We start from the raw sequence: 19,140 nt of genomic DNA, 5'->3' as shown, positions 1-19,140 counted from the left end.
TGGGTTTGATTTTTAGAGCACAGGAACAGTCTGTAAACTGTTGCATTTTGATATATGCAGAAACATGCCAGTGTAGATATTTTTCTGAGAAAGCAAGAGAAACACATAAGTATTTGTGTTGATTTGCATTTGGTTCTTTTCATGGTTTGCTTCAAAATGAAACCATTAAAACTGGCAAATAAGAATATTAAGATTGTGATGAGCCTTTCAGAAACCGTAGAGAAGGGAGCATATTTTAAATGAATAAAAACCTGTCTAGTGTTTAGGCTGTGCTAACAAAAAAGATGCAGGCCTTTTTTTACCTGGATAAGTTGATTTACAGAAAACATTAGGCATCTCAGTTAAACTTGCAGCTACTGAAGTGATTTTCTAGGTTGGCATTTGCTTGTTAGTATTATAACCTAGCTTATCATCATCTTCAGTTATATTATATTAAAGGTTGATTATTTAGTACTTATGTTTTTTTTAATGGGCTTTTCATGGGGAGGTGGCATTACCTGATTGTAAGTTAGATTTTTTTTTTTTTTTAATAAGATGCAGCATTGGATTGAGCACAGTAAAAGAGATGGATAAAGCTACCGGCATCTCCATACGATTTGGGAGTCCCTTAAATAGATTTCTATTAATTTTATCTCACAAGGTATTTGTTGCACTGTTATTCATCGAAGAACTTCTACTATATGTTTTTCAGATACCGCACAGACAAATTAGGCATACAGTAATAGACACAATATCGTGACTGTTTCTCTGCTAAATCCCCCAAGCACAAAAGGCTGAGCATTTACAAGAGGGAATTTTCTCTATGTTGATGAAACAGGGGGACTTAACGTTCTCACCGCTTGCTTTCCAGGGAATAAATACAAAATGTAAGGGGAACTTCAACACTTATCTCTACAGTTACTGTGTTTCTCAGTTCTCCACCACACTCTCTTTGTCTAAAACAGCACATTTATTTAATATCAAATCTTTCAAAATAGCTTGGCCAGATCTTATCATGCCTTCTCTGGAAAATTATGGCCATGATGACTGTGAGAACTTGCACAGTGTACAGCTTGTTTCAGCAGCCATTTCTCAGGTCAGTGTTACAATTTCCAGGAATAAGGTGGTAAAGTCCTGGAAAGAGGTGCAGAAGCTCATAAGTTTGAAGACCTTTAAAAGCTTTCATAGGCTGTCGCCACAGGTAATATCTGTGCAAGGGCATACCAAAAGCAGCAGAGTTTAGATGAGATATTTTTATGTGATGGTAGTAGGATGGGGTTTTTGTAGTGGGGAGTACGAAGGCACAGTCTTTCATTTTAGGGAGTGAATGTAGTAGTATATACATCTATTAACAACACGCAAAGCGGAGGAGAGGAAGTTTCCAGGTTCAGCTTGGCTTGACTGATGCTGGTACCCAAATCATTGTTAAAGATGCCACTCACTTTTCTAAAGGCGTATGCAAAGGCAGCTGTCCTGTCTAGATTGACATTTTAGCTGTGAAGCAACTGGGCAAAGGCATGAGAATTTTCATAACAGTTTTCAAGCAAACTACAAAGATTCTGAAGTAACAAGTGTTTCTGGAGACACAGGTGCAAGACAGCCTTTTCCCATGTCGCCATAGGGACAGGCACATGGAGATGGTCAACACTGATATACTTTCCAGAGTTGGCAGTGTTGAATGACCATGGCTCAGCCATGGCCATGCACACATATGGGATCGCTCCTTCACCTACCATTTAAACCCTGCAGGACTTTCTGCACACCCTTGTTCCTACTGACTTATCAGGCTTGCACCCACTGTGGTATCAGCTGGAATGAATAAAACAGTACTTTGAAGGAGGGTTCCTAAGATGAGAGGGGCACAAGAGGCGGTGGCTGCTTGCTTCTAGGATTTGCTGTACTTGAAAGGTTGGGAGTAGATCCTGGTAATAGATGGTGAGATGTGATTAGTGGGCACTGCAAAACGCAGCAGACTGCAGTAAAGTTCCCAGCTCTTCAGGAACCAAAGATGGCCTGCACCATTTTTGTCGCCAGAATGTCAGCTTTGCTACTGGAGGATGCAGGAGGCCCAGTCCAAGTCAGAGGCCTCTGTGTGGGGATAGGTAACACGCTTCACCCCACACCTATCCATGACATACAACCTTCCAGCCTTCCCTTTTTCTCCAGCCACATAAACTCAGTGAAGTCCTATGGAGGCACTACTTGCCTCTACCTTACGGCTAAAGCTTCTTTGCCTTTTTGTGCCCTTGTCCTTTTCAGTATTCTGGAGGAGCACTCACTGCAGTAACATGGGCCAGTGTCACTCTTATTACTTTACCTGTTTTATCTTTTGTGAAATTGAGCCTTTAGCCAGAATTGCCTGAGCTGCTGCTCCAGCAGTCGGTTAACTGTGAGGCTCCTCGAGCTCATTTCTCTCAAGTAATTTGATTCCCACGTGCTCACTGAGATTGCTTTTTCGCTGGAAGTGGGGAAGGGGGATGGGTGTGTGTATGGGACTGGACCAGAAATGTTATGGTGGACAAATGTAGCTTAGAGATAAAAACAACACAAAAACATGTTTAAAAAGATCTCACCTCACTTTATCTCCCTTTAACCCAGTCCTATAAACCAAAATGTTTTTCTGTTTGAGAATCAGAGAGACAGGGTCTTTTGTGTTGGTGCAGGGTGTGGAACAGGAGACTAATTTCCATCCTGGTTCTCTGTAAAGCCAATAGGGTGATCCTTTCATTAAAACTACCAGAAATGCATGTAAAATACTAATCAGGTTTTTTGTGGTTTTTGTTAACTGGTCATAAAGGACTTCTAGGGATTTCAGGATATTTTCTGAAATAATACACAGAATTCAAAGCTTTTTATTTTGCTTGCTGAACTATTTCCTCTACGTTGTGGTTACTTAAGAGTAATTGAACACCAGTTTTCTAGATAAGCTTGTATTTAAGATTGGCTAGTATGGCAGCAGTTTTCTAAATGTACAATTTATAGAGAGATTCTATAAAATTGCCAGTGCTTTATCACAGTTTTGGGCAAATACCCTGCTGCTAGGGAGTGAAAAACAAGCCTGAAGAGTTAATCTTGCTGGAGGGAGAATTGTTCTGAAAATAAACCATTCAGTGCATAAACAATGGTATATCAGTTGTCTGAAATACATTTGTCCCTCTGCGTGACATTCATTGTATGTCCAAGCAGATCTACCATGCTCAGGGTACAGCATTTCTGTTACAAAGTCCCAGTTTGTTGGATAGGATATTGCTAATTTGAGCAGATGATCTGTTTTAGAGGTCTGTTACTTTATATGATGCAAATGAGGCTGTTGGAAGTCCCTGCTTTGGGTTTCGTTGGTGTTCATTAGTTTGTGTCATAAGAAATATGCCTTGATGATATCAGCAGCATTATTAAATGTCATAAGAACATATTTTCCTAGCAGCAGTGGAAGTATCCACAGTAACACTTGTAGGATTTTAGCTAATTTTCCATCTTGGATCTGGGAAAAAAAGATTTCAAAAAATTTAAAAATGTGCTTTGTTGAGAAATGTGTGCAAAGGAAGCACATGCTAAATGTCAGTATTCCCCAAACATTGACCATTTTACTTGACAGCTATCAAGCAACAGTAGCATCTCTTGCTTCGAAACAGTTTGCATGCTGCTGGACAAAATCCTTGTAGAGTCCAGTTACAGGGAGTAATGTTTTGGGGATGTGGAAGGATTTTGTTCTTTTTTTTTCCTTTTCTTTTTTTTTTTTCTAATTTTTTAACCTAGCAGTGCACAAGTTCTGAAGAGTGTTAAAGAAGATACGAGTATGGAGGGTAATGTGCCAGGTCAAAAAGCTGGACACATCTACTAATTTTTGCAGTGTCTGCGTTTCAGTTTATGGTGCGAGGGTGATGTATGGTGTAGAAAAAGCTATATGTACGCAGTAGTTTGCCAAATTTCGTGACTCTTTCTGTCTAGCCCTGTTGCTTGCTTGTGCACTGTGCCTGCAGCTCCACCTCTTCAAAGACTGTTCTATAAATCTAACCTACTGAGAGCTATTCGTACAGCTTATGGGTTTTTATTTTTAAATCCTCAGAAAAAAATTATTTGCTGCCCTCAAGTTAGGAATTTAAAGGAAAATTAAATTAAGGCTGCCTAAGTAATGAAAGCATCTTTAGATTTGATAGATAGAGACCATCAAAGCAAAAAGTCTGTATCCCTGGATAGATTTCTGATATTGTTTAGTGCTGGGGGGAGTTACTATTGCTAGTATGTCATGTAACATCAGGCCTTAAATTCATATGCTTATGCTTCATGAATTCCTTAATTTCCAAAGTTGTTGGTTATGTTTTAGGTCATAAATTAAGAGATTTCTAACTCAAACCTTTCTATGCTTATAAGGCCTATGGCATTGGGGTCGTAGTGGTGTGTAGTTTTGCTGACAGATGGTTTAAAGAAAGCCAGCATTAAAAAAGCTGTTATGCCTTAAACATCTGAATTTTTCTTGCGTGCCATGAAATGTAAGCCTAGTATTTGTTACTGTGATATATGTGTGATACTGTTTCCTGCCTAGTATGATGTGTATAGTTCTCTATTGTTTCTACTTCTCTTCAGCTGTGGAGCTTTCCAAACTAGAGGTTTAAAAAACAAAAAAAGAAAAAAAATTCCAAGAAAACGTCATTGGCCCTATTTTCAATTTGTTTAGCTGGGGAGAAAAAAAAAGTTATTGATGTTACCTAAAACCTTTATACAAATCTGTGAAGAAGGGAGTTGACGAACTGTAACCTCAGAATAGCCGAAAAAATAGGGGAGGAGAATCCAGATTTTTGTTTTGTTATATGTATAGAAAAATGTGTGCCTTTTATTGATCTCTCATTTCTTCTGTCTTTAGGTTTTCCAAATGAGCCTGCTGCTGTTATTGCCCTTAACACTATTAAGGAATGGTTAAGCAAGTATCACAATGAGGTATGGAATAAAATAAAAATTTCCCAAGTTTCTGTTTAAGATTATGGTCTTTGACTCTAAAACTGTGAAAAAACTAAACATAGGCTTGAGCCTTGAAGTCTTCTATTATTTATTATTTAGCCTTAAGACCAGTGAAATCAGGTCAGGACAGTTTAGCTAGGGGAAGACTGTTATATTTAAAAGCTACACTGGAGTTGAAGGGAAATACTTTTGTTTGAAACCATTCTGTGTGTTTCCTGTGCATTGTAATCTTTCCTGGCAAAGTAAAAGACTATTCTCTTCCTAAGCTGTTTCTGAACGTCAGAGTTTTCATGTAATAATGGAGAGATTCTTGGAAAGGAAATGTATACGACACTTGTCAGTGGAAACAGCCACCAAAGGTCAGTGGTGTTCTAGGGGTCACTTTACAGTAAAGAGCTGTATGATAGTATTTTCTATTTTCATTAATTTTTGGTTTGCTTACAGTTAAGTGTTTGTTTTCCCTGGAACACTCACTAAATATGTGATACAACTGCATTTTTAACAGGACTGGTCATCTTCCAGTGACAACATGATGGTGATTATTTTTACAAGAAAAAAATAATGCTTTCAACTGAATGATCTCCATATCTTCCCTTTCTAGTTTTTGTCTTTTGGTTTGAGTTCTTAGCAGGCTGATAGTTCCTAGTGTTGAATTGGAGAAATGCAATAAAGAAGTGACAGAACAAATAAAATAATCATAATGTCTTAAACTGAAGATATGCCTGTTTCTTCATGATGACAGCCAGCAGATTTCAGACAGCTGGAGTTGTTCAGTTTGTCGGAAAATATTTAACAAAGCAGCCGGTGGAGAGGCACTGGATACAGGGACATAATTAGTAGTATTTTTCCTCTAGCAATATATTCAGAGGGCCGTTCTGTCAAGAGAATGTGATATGTGAGAGTATGAATTTAGCAGGTTTATGTGGTTTGTTTCAGTTTTTACCAACTTTGAACTGAGAAGAAATACTGTGAGTTTGGAACGGTAAGTTGAGGTTTTCAAACCTGATTTCTGAAAGGTACACTAAGGAGTGTGTGTGTTTGGACACTGGTTCTTTGTAGCACTGAGTACTTGGTAGCTTCCTGTGACTTGAAGATCTGAGCAGTGAAGCAGGAGGTTTGGATGGACAGTCTTCATTAACACTACAAGTGCCTAAGTGTCACCTTTATCAGCCTAGCTCTAACTAGGCTAGTATAGCTCTAGGCTTGTATTTTTGGGAGTCTGGTCTGTTAGGATGTCATTTTAACCCTTTAGTGTAAGGCTAGAACCTCTATGTTTGTGCTACCCTTGCCAGCTCAATTTCTCTTTTACAATTTCTCTTAGCTGCATTTTTATTCCATAATTTAAAAAAATAGGCTAAAGCCAATTTTTTTGCTCCAGAAGTAAGCTTTTCTCCCTCGAAAGCTGTGTATGTATTGTGTATACACCTTTTAATACCACTAAGAGAAAAGTCATTACAAGAAACCTGACTTGATTTGGTGGACTGCCTATCAAAAGTGTAGAAGTTTTTCTTGATGAAAACCATTTTCTGAAGTATTTTGCTCTATGGTTCAGACATTGCTTCTCAGCTATAAGATGATTTTCACTTTCAGTACACACTCTGAGTCTTCCCTTTTTCTGCTTCTGGCCTGGAAACTCTCATATGCCCTGTGTGTCACCTTTCCATCTTTCTTGTAGTTAGCATGTTGCTTCCACATTTTCCTGGTTCCCTCCACAGACTTCACTTGAGTTCCTCCCTTGTCCTTGGAAAGCTTCATGTCTATTCTGGAAGCAGATAGTGATTGAAGTGACAATGTTTATCATACATGTTCATTACTCTTATCTGAGTTACAATAATTTTTCATGTATTTTGACCTGCGTTTGCAAAATGCCACTGTATTTATGGTCTATACAGATTAGTGTAAACTATGAACACTAAAGATGCACAATTCCTCCTTTCTCACTCTCTCTAACATATTATCTTCTAGTTTTTGGCCTTCTTGATTTCCTAGCTCTAAACCTCCTGTCTTCTTCCCCACAAGCTCCAGTTTAATTTGAATTCTTTTTTGAAAAGTAGCTGTAGTTTACAATGTTTGGACTGTGAAAAGAGCCAAGGCTGTCCTGACTACAAAACAATTGTTAAAAAGTATCCTACTGTGCTTACATCACAGCTGTTTGAGTTTGGACTAGTATAGCTAATAGTTACTGTATTAGATGTTTCCTAACACCCTGAATGCCAAACTCACCAAGTTGAGGTCTCGTGTTGTTTGATGAAGACGTACGTGTGATGCATTTGATGCAATGATTACATATCGGTGAATACGACAATTCAGACCTAATCCCCAAGAGCTTTGGTTAATTTTCGAAGGAGGTGGAGTACTATTTCAGTCAAGATACGTTTTGAGGGTCCGGTTATCCATAGCTTTGTAACTTTTTGTACAAAGCTTTCCCTCTTTGTAAGGTTTTTCTGCAATCTACTTAGACGATAGCATACTAGCATGTTTTACATGTCATAAATGGTCAGTAGCAAAATAAAAGTATTTTGCAATTCTGTTGAAGGTAGCAGTAACTTATGCAGTGAAAGGGATCTTCGAGAAGCATACAGTTGTTGGGTTGCTGTTATTTAATGCATGGTGTGCATAGTTCATTTGGTTTAAAAGAACTGTGCCAGGTGTCTATCTGATCCCTTTTATATTGTGTACACTTATTGCCTTGGGTTGGATTTTGGGCTTTGAGGAGTAGTATTATACATCACCCAAACTTTTCCCAGAAGTAGCTCATCGTACAGCAATGGAAATGAAAGGGACTTTCTGCGTCTCAACAAGATGGTCTTCTCTCACTGCAGATAGCCTCTTCTATAAGCTTCTGTCCTAAAGACAGAGCAACTCCCACTGGGAGTTTAAATACCACTGGGTATTTAAATTCACATGTACTAGTCTGTGAACAAAACCTTTAATGGTTTGCCACGAGACCTGCTTTTCAGAGGGCTGCCCATGTTTCACTCGTGTTATCGCTAACCAGCACCACTCCCCTGACACTGTGTGCGCTGTCGAAATGAGTCAGCGTGTCTTGCTAATGGCCTCTCCTGAACGAAAGAGGCCTCCTGCACTTGGCTGTGCCAGAGTTTGATGAATCAAAGTCAGCTTCTTCCTTTCATTACTTTGTGTGCAAGCTGCCTTGTCTTTGAGAAATCCTGTCCAGGTTCTGCTTCTTTAGTCTCAAAAATATTTGGCAGCCGGTTATCCCCCAGTAGTGTCTGGTACTGGTTGTCCTAACTAAGATCTCAAACTCTTTGAGTGTGGAATTTGAATTGATTGAATGAATTCTAGAAGTTTTAGTGCAAGATAGAGACCAAAATGATAGCCCGCTCACTAGGAAATTTGCCTACATAAAAATACACTTGGCAAAACCAGACAGGTGACTAAGATGGAAACCTGACAAATTTTAAGACTTTTGTTGTGCTCCACAGCAGCAGTGTCTTATCTGCCTTTCTGCATCCCAGGAAACTGTGACAAATTTGTGAAAGATAAGGCAATATTGTTGTTTTCTCCTCTCTACCTTCCTGTAGTACTTCTCTCCTTTGATGCTATAATGAAGATTTTATCCACACTGATATTAATATAAAATATAAATAAATCACTGGCTATATCCCTTAGTCAGCCTGGGGGTCTGAAAATATAACCTAAGTGACTCCACTCTTGCAAACTGTGTTAGAGTCCTATGAAGTTCTGTGTCATAGTATTTACAAGAAAAGTGATTTGCATTTAATAAAAGGTTTTCTTATCCGAGTCCATTGTTGTGCTTGACCTCTCAGGTGTTTGCATAAAAACTTATTAGCATGCTTAACTCCAATGTCACTCAGATGAATGTCTCATTACCATGCAAATGGAGTTAGCTCCTTTCTGAGGTTAATTGTTACAAAGCAACACAGAGAGACATCTATTGTAATTTACTGAACAGGGAACACCAGCTAGGCAGGGCAGCAGCCATCATAGTCTAGCAGTCTAAAACTTAACTACGTAAAGTCCACTGGGGAAAAACAACAGTATTGTAAGTAATGGTTTGGACTTAGTTGTACGTAACACACAGCACTGTTCTCATCTTGAAATGCAACTCTTAGTCAAACTAATTTCTGGCCATGTTTTACACTGAGGTCTGCTGACTGGCAGCCAGAGGGCAAATCTAGTTTAGAAGCTGGTAAATGGTGTTATACTGTAAGCGTAGAAATCCCTTGGAGCAAACTCACAAGAATGGTCACAGTCAGCAGTACTGGGTTAATTTACTGCAGACCACCTAGGCTATCTCTTTAGCAAACTGCATTTTCACATTTCACAAAGTGCTCTAAAGGTTTAATAGAATTCTTCAGAGCACAAAATAGGATTGGATCCCATCCTTTAGGAAATGATACACTGGGATTCATTTAAAAATGCACATTAAGCTCTTTGAACAGTTCAGAATGTTTCTGTCTGGGATAATTTGGCCAGGTTTGAAATATTGCCACCTGATTTCCCATAATGGTATCACAACAGAATTGTGACACCTTTAAATACTGGACTGCCCCCTACATTTTTGGGGATGGTGGGGAGAGGGTTATGTTTGTGGGGTGTTTTTTTTTGTGGTGAGTATCTTCAAACATTTGCAATGTTAGAAATTGTTATTTGCTTTTACTTCAGTAACATGCTATGTTTCTCAAAAGGGTGAAAAATAAAAAATGTTCAGTGTATGCCTTACCTTTATGTCACTGATATGAAAAGCCTCAGGACTTTTTCACTGCTCAAGAAAAGACTTTAATTTAACAGCACATTTAGTTCAAAGTATTGTTCTTTCTCTTGCACAATATCTCACAACATTTATTAAGCACCCCAGTAGAACAACAACCAGGAAAGTGCAATTGCAATATATGTTCCATTGAAATAACTGATGCAGATTAAAAGTACATAGATGGAAAAATAAATCAACCCATTCCTGAAGAGACCTTTTTTTCTTATTTTGCCTGAAGTACATGATATTTAGGTCCTTGTGTTTCGGCAAGTAGTTATGCATCACCCCACTGCCAAGAAAAATTTGTACGTTTCCAGCAAAACAGGATGAGCAAAATCCCAGTACAGTTGAAATTAGTGGAACTCTGTTTTTGGTGCGAGCAGCAGGATCATGCTTGCTATACTCCTTGTGACATACATTTTCAGAAGGAAACACCTGGTCAAGTTAGGCACACCACAACATGGGTGCCCTGCACCTGTGCTTTGTTTTGTACTGTGCTTTGTCCAAATCATGCTGATATTTTCCACTACTGAGGTCGTTAAAGTGGAATTACCTTTCCTGTGCAGTGGTTCCCATACTCATGCCTTGGTGACCCATGCAGGGTTTGGGCTGGCTTTGGCTCGTCGGCAGGAGCTGTGGGCATATGAGAGCAGAGAGGAGAGCTGAGGAAACACTCCCTGCAATGGGGACTGTGGATGTGACTGGAGGGACTTTTACCCTGCTGTTAACACCTGCGTGAGCAATTGAGTTTTTAAGGATGGGGAGGGTGTGCAGGAATTTGAGGAAGGGAAGATCTGCGATGAGAAAGCAGAGCTTCAGGGATTATGCTGTTTTCCTTGTCCTCATGGAGCTTGTCACCCTGATGCTGTGTTAAGCAGGTGTCTCCCCCTGGTCAGGAAGGGCCAGAGTAGGGTGGTGAGGAAGCAGCTTTCTCAAGTGTAAGATGCAGCTGAGAGGTCCAGCAGGACTTCAGCCAGCTGTGCTCTATGTTGGCCACCCAGGCCCTAAGCCTGCTTGAGGCATCTTGGCTCAAAAGAGTTGTTGTTGAAATAAAAAGAGCACTGGTCTTAGGTGCCTGAGGGAGGACAGGACTGCTGTGTGGGCTGGCAGATACAGCACAGGAGAGCCATTGGCCTCCAGAGGGATATCTGTGTGCCAGGCAGGATATCCCAAGCACCTACGGTGGTGCCAAGTTACTGGTGCCTAGTTTGGAAAGAGGTAGATGTCCTGCCGGACAGCCACTGCCTGCAAGCACAGAGCACAGGGAGTTGCCACTGCTCACTATTGCACAAGGCAGGGTAGTGCATGGTGTGCCTCAGTGAGCTTTTTAAAAAAACTACAGCTTTATTTTGGGGTGAACTAATGTGATCACAACTTTGTGTCATGTGCAGCTTTCTGCAGGTAAGCATGGCACCCCATGGTATCCATTTGGGTACCACGTTAGTCTGGCGTATCTACGCTATGCAGTGTTATGTTACCTAGGCGTTTACCTAGCAGTTGTAAGACAGCAGGGTAGGAATGTTTCTCATGTCTCTCCTTTCAAAGTCGGGTCAGGCAACTAACAAAAAGTTGCTTTTACCTCCAGAGCCCATGAAAACATCAGCGCAACCCAATGGGTATTTCTGTGGACTGCTTGCCTGAAAGATCATTTCGTTATTAATTTTTTTTTTTTTCCGCCCTCCCTTTGGTGGTCTCAGCAGCCTAATTTTAGCTTTTCAGTCTTCAGAGACAATTAAACAAAGTGGCATCATGAGATGAGGTCTTGTCTTTGTCTCTACAGAAGGATGCAGATGGAGACAGCGTGTCTTGGAAAATGTTGTCTGATGCAGTTTCCGTTAACGTAACTTCAGTTATATTCCCCTAGGCAGAGCAGCTAAGTTTCTACATTTATTCCAGAAAGGAGTGGAGTAGCTAGCTGACAATATTTAATTAATGAAAGCAATTTTTTTTTTTAATTAATGCAAACAACTTCCCCTAAGATAGTATTACTTTTGTTTTTGCTTGGATAGTTTTCATGCTTACGGTTTTACAGTTGTCAACAAAACTAAGCGTAATTTATTTTGGGGGGAAAAAAAAGTATTTCTGCCTAAAGTAATATCTTTTACGACAGGTTTTGGCCTGCAGTGACATGTATTTGTTTTAAAGTATATTTATTACTCAGAAATAAAGCTCTGAAAATACAGGTTCCGATTGAAGCCACTGACAGATCCTCAAGGACAGTAAGGGTGCCGATAAAAATTCAGGCGGCTATTTTGGTAGCTCTTATATGCCAGTATCATTTGATTAACATAATCTCCTCCCCTCCCCCAGCACTGTTCTCTTGGGTAGGTTAAAAAATGATCTCCTTTCTATTTCTACATTCTAATTAGGTGGTAATCATATGCTGCTCTGATTGAAATGAAAATCAGCCATCATGCCACTGTCATCTTGCTGAAGTCGAGGAAAAAATGCTTTTCAACTTGTACAAAATTAAAATGATTTACTTGCTCTGTGTAGCTGCTCTCTCACTGGGCTCAAAGAGATTCAGTGCTGTCCCCAAAGCCCAAACCTAACTATCATCCCAACAGACAAGTCATTTTCTGAAATGATAAGTAAGCTGCCAAGGCAGCGATGCTTTCTTATATGTTCTTCAGACTGCTATTCAGGTAGAAGGCTGATAAAGCAAAGCAGACAAAGCCCATATTCATTACGCATGATACTTTATTTATTAAACTTAAAAAGCTTTTGTTATTTTTGATACAGCTATTGAGAGAAAGGCAGGAAGGCATCCCTCCTGGAAAGAAATGTTGGAGCTTGTGATTGCTGTATGTCCCCCATGTGACCAATGTCCCAATGTTACTCACTTGTGACTGAAATAAAAAGGGGGAGAGGGGAAGAAGAGTTGGAAACATGGCTTTCTGTCACCCTTTCCCCCTAAAATTTGTTGAGGATCAAGGAAATCCACTTTTATGAATAGTGTAGATATTTCCAGTCAATACATCTTTGTAAAGGTTTATACATGCTTAGAGTACTGCATAAATAATAATTCCTGTAACCCCATTCCAGCTAATGAGTGTCACTAATAAGACAGGTCTCTGCATGGGTTCTTTTATGTTTACAGTAGTTAACTATCAAATAATTAAAATTTGTCAAAGCATTTATTCTGTTTATCCTTACAATTTAATGGCAGTTATGATAACAGGAACCCGAATAGCTCAAAAATCCTACAGGTATATAACTAAATTAACAAAACTGTCACTAGTTCAGGGATGAGATTTTGTCAACTGTCTTTGATTTTTTTTTTTTTTTTTTAATTTTCCTTCTGATTTCTGTACATGTCGGGGAGGCTGGGTACTGTAGTGAGCTGTGTGAAAAGACCTAAAAAAATAAATAGAAACTATGTTACTTTTTTTCTTCTTCCCTGTTACTTTTTGCATGATGAAAAGGATCATAGTAACATCCCTTTATTTCAGTATTGGCTTTCAGCCAGAAATCCCAGGAATTTCAACTGGCTTGTCACATCAACCCAATGCAGAAGAGGTCCAGCCTTCGTTTTGCACAGATGCAGTTGTTGTTACCCTTCTGGAAACTGTTTTCTTTAAATTGTCTTGTGCTCTTCACCCTGTGGGTACGTAGGAAGAAACAGACAAAGAAATGAGGAATAGCAATCCATGTAGCTCTGGTGAGATACACAGATAAAATACTTCTTGGGTAACAGAGAAATTATTGTTACAATGTTTGTTTTGCTTCTGAGTTCTTCATATTAATAAATCTCTTGTGATTTATGTTTTGCTATACTTCTATGTCCAACTGAGCTGTATCTGCAGATTACAGTTGGATCTTAGCAGGAATTGAGCTGAGATGGGACAAGAGGAAGGACAGGCAGGAGAAGGATGTTTTTGGCTCTGTGGAGGTTTGCACGGAGGCTCCCATCATGAAGACAGAGTTTTGGGAGACTCGCAGTGGAAGCTGTCTGTCAAGGGTAGGTATGTCCAGACAGTCACCAGCAGCAGATAAACCAGGTGGCCAGCTGAGGTCTGTTCCTGATGCCAGTCAGCCACCCAGTACTCAGCAGGGTGCTGGCAGAAACAGGGGAGGGTCCTTTTGGCCCAACCTTGGGGCAGGGAGTCCAGCGCCCAGCCTCTGTCTCCACAGCCGCAGCCTGTGGAGGATGTCGGATTTAGGGGGTTCCTTCAGCTGTAAGGTTTTCAGCTCTCTGAACTGACTCTCAGGTCACGCGTTCATCGGCCTTTGCAGACAAGAAATACCTGTCTGTGTGACTCGGGCCTCTCCGAGTGCCCTGGAGGTGCTTTAGCTGTGCAGCCCAGCATGTGCAGTCGGGGTGGACGGCGACCAGCTGACGGCCGCACTGCCTGGCCAGCCGCAGCGCACAATGCGGTGCTAAGTGAAGCCACTCTGCTGGCATGGGCAGCAACCCTTCTGCACAAGCCAAAAACACATGCTTTGTTTTGATGGCACTTTCCTGGCATCCTGCTGAGTGTACGATGTCTGCTTTTTGGTGTTCCGTTTCCAATAAACTCACGTAGCTGTTTTGCTTCTGGAAAGCTGCTGCTTCTGTTTGATTTAAATTCAGTTGTTGCCTACAATTTTGCCCAAAGCACAATGTCCAGCTTGGCATGTGAGGGTGAAATAATAATAAAATATAAAAATACATTAGGTGAGTTTCATACTGGAGCAAGCATCAGATCACCCTACAAGGAACCAAACTGGTACAAGCTACCTTACTATAAAGAGAATATTTTCTTAAGTTTTATTTTGTCTTCCCCTCTGAAATTTTATCTGGCCGACTCCTACCATCATCTCTGAGCATGTTAGCCATCAACAGTAGGTCACAATCAAATCTATACAGAATGAAACCTGCATGGATTCTTATAGCTGGAGTGCATTCCCTATGAGGAACAAAATGAGTTTATTGCTGCTAGACTACAGCATCTTGACATATAGTTTGAGATATATGATTCTGACATTTAATAGGTTAGATGATATTGGCAACATACTTCATAGGTTCTGTATCATACTGTGTTCCTGGCAAGGTGAAAAATGGGTCTGTCTATTACATATGAAATGACAGAACAAGATGAGAAGAGCACCGTGGATGTGGGGAGCATTGACACTAGGAACCCATGGAAACATGGGAATGACTGATGGGCTTCCAAGATAAAATACCTGATAATTAATACAGAACAATTTGTTTAAATTCAAATGTGAGCACAGTTTAAGGGAGTGTATCACCTTCCTACTTAGACTTCAGGACAGGTTATGTGATTCTTACATGTACTTAGGATTAATGAAAAAATGGAGAATAAATTAGGTCAGCTATGAAATCCTTTACTTCAGTAGGAATAAACAGTGGTTCCCGAGAAGAGTTTTTTTTGAACAAAGGCTACAAAAAGACTTGCTCAGGTTCTCGCCTTGCTCCTAACCTGATCTCTCATGAGATAACAGGGAAGGTTAATTTTTGCTAGCACAGGCTGTTTACAGTAAAATAGACTAGTTTATTAAAGTCTTATTTTCTTTTTTTACATTAAAAAAAGATGATGAATGTACTTTGGGACTAGTAAAATAACTGGAAAACGATCAGTGGTTAAGATGACAAATACTGGCTGAGGGCTAAAGCAGAATTAAGTAGGTTTAAAAGCAGTATAATTTTACAGTTGAAATAAAAGTCACCATGGCACAGAACACAGATTTTACTTGCAATTATGCTTTGTAAATAACCAGGTTGGCATTGCCCGTGTCTCTCTGCTTTTCTGTCTGTCTTCACCCTGATTCAGGAATGCATTTTAATATTATCAGAACTGAATTTGGGATGCTTTTTTGAACCAGAAGTACTGAACTTTTCTGGGCCAGTATATTTGTCATGTCTTCGCTCTTAGACAAAAAATACCACATGCTAATGCACTGCCATAGTTTTTAGTACTGCAGTCTAAAATAAAATCTGAAGAACTAGCTGCTGCATGTTCATCCACATGATCAATGCACAATAAGCCTGGGGGGTAGGTGTCTTTCTGATTTTTCCCCCTTGCAAGAAATATGGTCTTTCATAAGCCTGTTTCCAAACGTTATGGATTTGATGAGGTGTGAGGAAGGGATTTTTCAGGTTCTATGTTCTTTTCTGGACTCTTCAATCTGTCTTTTCCACACAGTTACAAGGGACTGTGTATTTTAGGCCTCAATCCAGCTACATGTTCTCAGTTTGGGGGAAAGGGTTTTATATGTGACTTCCAGCCTCTTCTACTGAAAATTTCATCTTTCATTTAAAGACCCTTTGGGTTTTGTAAACCAAAAGGTTAAAAAGCCTTAGTCTTCTATTTGGATATTCGTAGTCTTATCGTTTAGTTGAGATGTTAATATGTAACTGTTGTTTTATTGCTAAAATACAACATATTTAATTAATTTCATTAATTCTTTTTATTTTCACCTTGTTTTGCAAGAGTACATGTCAAATGTCTTTTCTGTGTGTGGAAAAAGTCTTTGACCTTGCACTGCTGCTTAGCGCTTTGAAGTGAATGCGCAAACCTTGCCCTAATACGAAAGAAACTTACCACATAGCGCTGTGAATTCCCTTAATTTAGTCTTGATACCTGTCAGATGATAACCTCTTCCCTGCGGACATTTAAACAAACATGTTCCTTTGGGACTGCATACAAATAATATGTGATCTGTATGACGATAACCTCATGATGGAGAAATGTTTCAAAAGGCACAGTAGAATTTATGTGCTTGAGTCCTGCTGACTTTCACCATGACCCTGTTGCCTCGCTGCTCTGTGTTCCCTGTTACAATTTCTCCTCACAGACACCATATTAAGTTCATTAATATTTACAAAGCAAATAGATTTCCCTTCAGACAGTTGAGGCGTAACTGCACTTGATTTTTTGGGGATTATATGAACATTGACACAGCTTTATATAGCATAAGTGCAATATCTAATTAACATGCATACTTGTCTTTGTAGAACACCCTAGGCATTTTTTTCCAGTGTGATTTTTATGGGGCATATCATATGAGAATAAAATCTCATTGTAACTACAGGTGGTTTGTGCATGTGTGCTCCTCAGGATGGGGTCTGAGTTATCATGGGCATTTGGCAAGTGCCTGGCATACTGTTGGTGCTGAAGCTCCTTTTAGCAAGATCGAGTTGCATATATAAGAAACCGCAGTACCGCAGATGATCAAAGATACTTGTATTTCAAAGTTCTGAGTGTAAATCCAGAGGGTAAGCTTCTATAGACTAACACCAGTCCTCAAAGCTCTCCTAAATTTTAGCAGAGAGCGCTTTTTTGCAGGGAAAGAATTTTTGTATCACAGTTGCTAACGAGGAAGGGCAGGCATTAGTATCTTTAATGATGGCAGTGTTAGTGTTTGTTACATGGGGTAATGAAAAGGCTGAATTTGCTCCCATGTTCAAAGTACAAGTATTTACAGAAAATATAGTTGTATATTTACTAGTGCTTGTGTTGTTGAGAGTATGATGTTTCAGATTCGGCAAGGCTCACTTTGAGACAGAGATGTATTTGAGGGACAATCCCATTACATGCAATTTAGAGCCGTGGTATTACAAAAATAAATTTAGCTTGTATGATGCCTCCAAATAGCAGCAGCTGAGAGGGAAATAAGTAACTAAGATTTTTCAGAGACTATTACGAGAATAAAGAATTCTTTACAGGCAGATGATAACAAGTATAAATATTGCTTCAATGCCAGATTGCTTAGTGAACTGGGATTTCCATGTAAATGGTCAGTAACCTGTTTTTATTGGCAATTTATAGGCACCTTCTACGTTTTGCATGGGGGGGAAAAAGGGATCCTGCTGCGGTCTGATGAGCTAAGGTCTGGCAGATGTTGAGCCGTGGTAGTCATGAAGAGTGTGTATGGTTTTTTTCCCTTTGGACAGGACTGGGAGTAAGTGGGAGCAAGGCAGGCTGACGCTGTCTTTTACCTAGAGTATTGCAGGAACTTGAGTAGCGAAGTGCTGGTTTCTTACTTCCCGGATCACCCAGTTGAAAGTGAAAGCTGCAATCAAACCTGAAAGCGCATCATTAGCTACTGGGTTTTCTGAAGCTTGCTAGTGGAAGAAGTTGCTTTTGGATGTCCTACATAATCCGGAACAGTTGCATAGAATAAAAATGAACTCTCGATACAGGGATCAGGCAGGTTCAGTACGTCTTGCTCTCCCCTCATTTGTACCTTCTTTCCCTCTGCATTTTTTTTTACTTTGTTATCCCTGTTCTGCCCCCTGCGTGAGTGGTGAGCTTGTCTCGATATTCTGCTCTATTTCCTGGGCAGTTCCCTAAGTGCTTTGGATCAGGAGAGAGGAAGCAAAGACTGTGCCTCTGCTTCTGGTCTATCTTGTGTATTGCAGCTGTTGTTTTTAGGTAGGGATTTCAAGTCCAGCTGCTCCTTATTGACCCTGTGGGAAGTGGCAGGTTGAATCAATTATTTGACATGCACATTCTGTGTTGGCAGGATTCTCGAGAGCCTTACAATGGCACAAATGATGTTACTTGCTAGTGCAAAAGAAAGTTACAATTGGGTATAGCAATTAATATGCAATTCGGAAGCCATTCTTTTTTCTTTCCAAGTATTTTTTTCCAGTTATTTTTAGATTTGAATTGACTGAATAGTTGAAGAATTCCTTTTGGAAAGGGGGAGGGGAGTAGTATTTTTTCTGCATTAGCTTTGATTTTTTTTTTTTTTTCTCCTCCTGCAGGGACACTGAGAAGCACAGACAGCTGTTATTTAAAACAAAATTGAACATGTAATGTTATCAAACCATTTACTGTCTCTGAACTACAATGCAGCAGTCCTATATTTTAATGATGTATTGTTGTTGATTATGCACTGCATTACTGCTCAAACTTAGATTTATTTAGAAAAGTAATGAAATTTGAACGTAATTAGAATGTATCTCTAGAAACAGTCTGGATGTGCCATCTAAGGTATTTTGGTAATTTATACTGTTTTTGCTGCCCAAGGTAGTGACACTGCCCAGTAGGATGCAAGGAGGGAAGTGGTTGAAAGGTGGTGTGCTGTGGATGTGTTGAGATGTCAGCATTATCAGAAACGACAACGTCTGTGAGTGAAAGAACAGAGTAATCACAAACCCCCTTCAGCCGCTGGTGTCGCCACTGAGACTGCCAACAAGGGTGTCAATTTGTGCCAGCTCCTGGAGCATTTTTTGTGATGGTGACGCATGTCACTTTGGAACTGGATCGAGACAGTGCATTTCACTCAGGCCACCAAGCAGCCCTGGCCCCAGCTGCTATCTGCTTTCAGACACGTGTCACCTGGGCTGTGTTTGACCTAATGATGTTACATGCAAGAGAGAGCTCTATATTTTATAATATAGAGCTTCAGAGCTCTATAGGTCTTCAGAGCTGTCACATCCCAGCTTTTGACTAGATTAATTAGCACCCATGTGAGTAATTCCATACACAGTCATTTACAGCTGTTACCTTTTTTCC

The 19,140-nt window shown here is 39.9% G+C and overlaps 1 protein-coding gene across 1 annotated transcript in view; it reads left to right on the top strand.

The window, feature by feature from the left end:
• The window catches only part of MACROD2 (mono-ADP ribosylhydrolase 2), a gene marked incomplete at its 5' end in the record, with an annotated part of 899,733 nt that overhangs the window by 631,667 nt on the left and 248,926 nt on the right, over window positions 1-19,140 (top strand). The window contains one exon of the mRNA XM_081997745.1: window positions 4,841-4,914. Coding sequence (XP_081853871.1) covers window positions 4,841-4,914 — 74 coding nt within the window. The remainder of the gene's footprint in view (window positions 1-4,840; window positions 4,915-19,140) is intronic.

The sequence above is a fragment of the Phaethon aethereus genome (assembly GCF_964289735.1).
Source record: "Phaethon aethereus genome assembly, chromosome: 3".
In the NCBI taxonomy this organism is placed as follows: Eukaryota; Metazoa; Chordata; class Aves; order Phaethontiformes; family Phaethontidae; genus Phaethon; species Phaethon aethereus.
Note: the sequence above shows the minus strand (reverse complement) of the source record. Positions and strands in the feature narration are given on the sequence as shown.